The sequence below is a fragment of the Geospiza fortis genome, unplaced genomic scaffold (genome assembly GCF_000277835.1).
Source record: "Geospiza fortis unplaced genomic scaffold, GeoFor_1.0 scaffold1278, whole genome shotgun sequence".
In the NCBI taxonomy this organism is placed as follows: domain Eukaryota; kingdom Metazoa; phylum Chordata; class Aves; order Passeriformes; family Thraupidae; genus Geospiza; species Geospiza fortis.
The window spans coordinates 688458-690995 of record NW_005054536.1 but is presented as its reverse complement, the minus strand read 5'-3'; the positions used below and the strand labels follow the sequence as shown (position 1 = coordinate 690995).

The following is a 2538-nucleotide window of genomic DNA, read 5'->3' as shown; positions in this document are numbered from 1 at the left end:
GCCGGCGGGCTCTGCAGCTGGGCCCGCGGCCCCCCTGCGCTGGCGGCATCAGCTTTTCCCCAGGGCCGGGAGAAGGGAGAGCCGCTCCCCGCCCGCTGCCTCCACCCAGCAACGCCGGGCACGGAGCTCTGCGAGCCAGCCCGGTGGGTTTTGGACCACACAGCCCGGCCAGCTGCTGCTCTGCCCGGGGAGGATGCAGGGAGGGATCCCCAGGGAGATCCGGACTCATGGAATCTCTGATGGATTTGGGCCGGAAGGGGCTGTAAAGTTCATGCAACCCTGCTGCCACGGGCAGGGACACCTTCCACTAGCCCAGGTTGCTCCAAGCCCTGTCCAACCTGCTTTTGGACACTTCCAGGGATGGAGCAGCCACAGCTTCCCTGGGCAACCTGTGCCAGGACTCCCCACCCTCCCAGGGAAGAATTCCTTCCCAGTATCTAATCTAAACCTGCCCTTTGTCAGTGCGGAGCCCTTCCCCTTTGTCCTGTCGTTCCGTGCCCTTGTCACAAGTCCTTCTGCAGCTCCCTTGGTGCCCCTTTAGGCACCGCGAGGTGCTCCGAGGTCTGCCCGGAGCCCCGCACAGCCTGGGCAAGGGGAAAGGGGGGGAAAGGGGCCACCCCACTCTCCCCGTGGCCCCGGGGGTGAGCCGGGCGCGTCAGAGCGGCGGTAACCGGATCGCTGGCATACCAGCCTGACTCAGCACGGCCCCGCTCCCGCCCGGCCCTCCCCGGGGATTCACCGGCCGAGGCGGCGCCCAGGGAGCGGGGACAGGTCCTGCCTGACGGGCAGGGCCCGGGTGGCTCCCGCAGAGGCGGCTCCCGAGGCGGGGCTGTGCCATCCCGCGTGGGGGCACTTGGAGGCTTCCCAGGGAGCGCAGAGTTTGCACAGCCAAATCCTGGCAGCCTAATCTCCCGCTCCGTTTCCTCATCCGGCACCTTGGAAACAGCGGTGGGAGCTGCTCCGATCCTCCGGGTCCCCCCCGTCCCGCAGCGGGGACATTCCCGGCGCACACGTCCCTCCTGGCTATATATAGCCAGCACCGCGCTGCCGGCGCCAGCGCCCCGAGAGAGCCGGCGGGGGGAAAGGGAGCCCACCGCCCCACCCAGAGGGTGGGAGCTGCAGCCCAGAGCCAGGGATGAGCCATGGGGCGGCTGCAGCCCGGGATGCAGCTGTGGGCGGCGTGGGCACAGCCGGGACAGGCAGGGAGGGAGGCTGACTTCACTCGCGGTGACCGAGTTCCCAGCTCGACATGGAAAGATCCCCACCAAGCCGAGCTCCCCACCCTTATTGCATCCAGATGCGGAGTTCTGGCACCCTCCGGGCTGGCAGCCCCTCGGCAGGGCTGCCCTGGTGGCAGTGCCAGCCCCGGGGGAGGGGGCTGTGCCCACCCACGGCCGCACCGCGGCACCCGGAGGCTGCAGGTGCCAGCACCCTCAGCTCCCTGATGCGCTGGCTGCGCTATCTTGGGCTGCACCCTCTCCTGAGCAGGCAGAGATAAGCCAGGGAAGCATCCCAAACACTGGATTTTTTTGCTGTTGCCATCCCCACGCTCTCCCGGGAAAGCCCAGAGCGTAGGGAAGCAGCCAGCCAGGACGTGGCCGTGCTCTGAGGGGACACACCGGCCCCAAACCAGGTCGGCTACCCTCGGTTTCCTCCTGCCAGCACAGGTTTGGCAGGTTCGGCCAAGTGCTGTCACCAGCCCTGCCAAAGGGCCAAACCCAAGCTGCTCCCTGTGGAGAGAAAAGCTCCCCCGAAATCCCAGTGCCGGGGAGGATTCCCTGCCAGGGAGGGTCTCAGCTCCCCAGCCTGGCTGTGGTTATTTCCTGGCAGCAATCAGCACACACCTGTCTGCAGCTGCCTGCTTCCCAAAAACTTAGGAACTAACACGGGAATTTAATGCAACACGCTTTAGGTACTGCCCCCTGCCCCGGCATCCCACATTCCCAGCGCTGCCAAGGGTGGCCGCGGGCACTCGGGCACCCATCTGCAGTGTCCCTTCAACAGGTAGCAAAAGCATCCCGGTCCTGCTCCAGGATCCAGCCGGGACATCCTGGCCCCCACGCTGGCCCCAAGGGATTCAGAGGCAGCAGGGGGGCACTGGATTAGAACGGTGGGGAGATCCAGGATGGGACCTGGGGGCACAGGGGTTGGCCAGGGACAGGGCTGGGCATAGAGGAAGGGCTGGCATGGATGGGATTGTCCAGGGGGGCACAGGGAGCCACTGGGATGGGATAGGGCCAGCACCAGGATGGGGTGTAAGAGAGGGGAACACAAGGGTGCAGCAGAAAGGGACCCGGGGAGCAGCAGGATGGGATGGCGGAGCACCAGGACAGGCGGGGGGAGCACCGGGATGGCGCCGGGAGGCAGGTGCAGGATCGTCAGTCTGGGAGCGGGAAGCAGCGGCCCCGGAGAGGGACAGTGAAGGGACAGGGGGTGACACCGGGCTGGAACAGCGGAGGTGACACCGTGCAGGGACGCGGAGCGCCGTGCAGGGGCGGGAAGCACCGGGCCGGGACGGGGAGGAACAGCTCCCTGCCA

At 67.1% G+C, this 2538-nt stretch overlaps 2 protein-coding genes across 2 annotated transcripts in view; one reads left to right on the top strand and one right to left on the bottom strand.

The window, feature by feature from the left end:
* The window catches only part of BTC (betacellulin), a 1951-nt gene extending 1113 nt beyond the window's left edge, over nt 1-838 (bottom strand). The window contains exons 1-2 of the mRNA XM_014310462.1: nt 779-838; nt 508-584 (exon numbers count right to left, since the gene is read on the bottom strand). Of these exons, the coding sequence (XP_014165937.1) occupies nt 508-584; nt 779-838 (137 nt within the window). The remainder of the gene's footprint in view (nt 1-507; nt 585-778) is intronic.
* A 1475-nt stretch (nt 839-2313) lies between these two features.
* The window catches only part of PARM1 (prostate androgen-regulated mucin-like protein 1), an 11907-nt gene continuing 11682 nt past the window's right edge, over nt 2314-2538 (top strand). The window contains exon 1 of the mRNA XM_014310473.2: nt 2314-2458. Within this exon, the coding sequence (XP_014165948.2) occupies nt 2314-2458 (145 nt within the window). The remainder of the gene's footprint in view (nt 2459-2538) is intronic.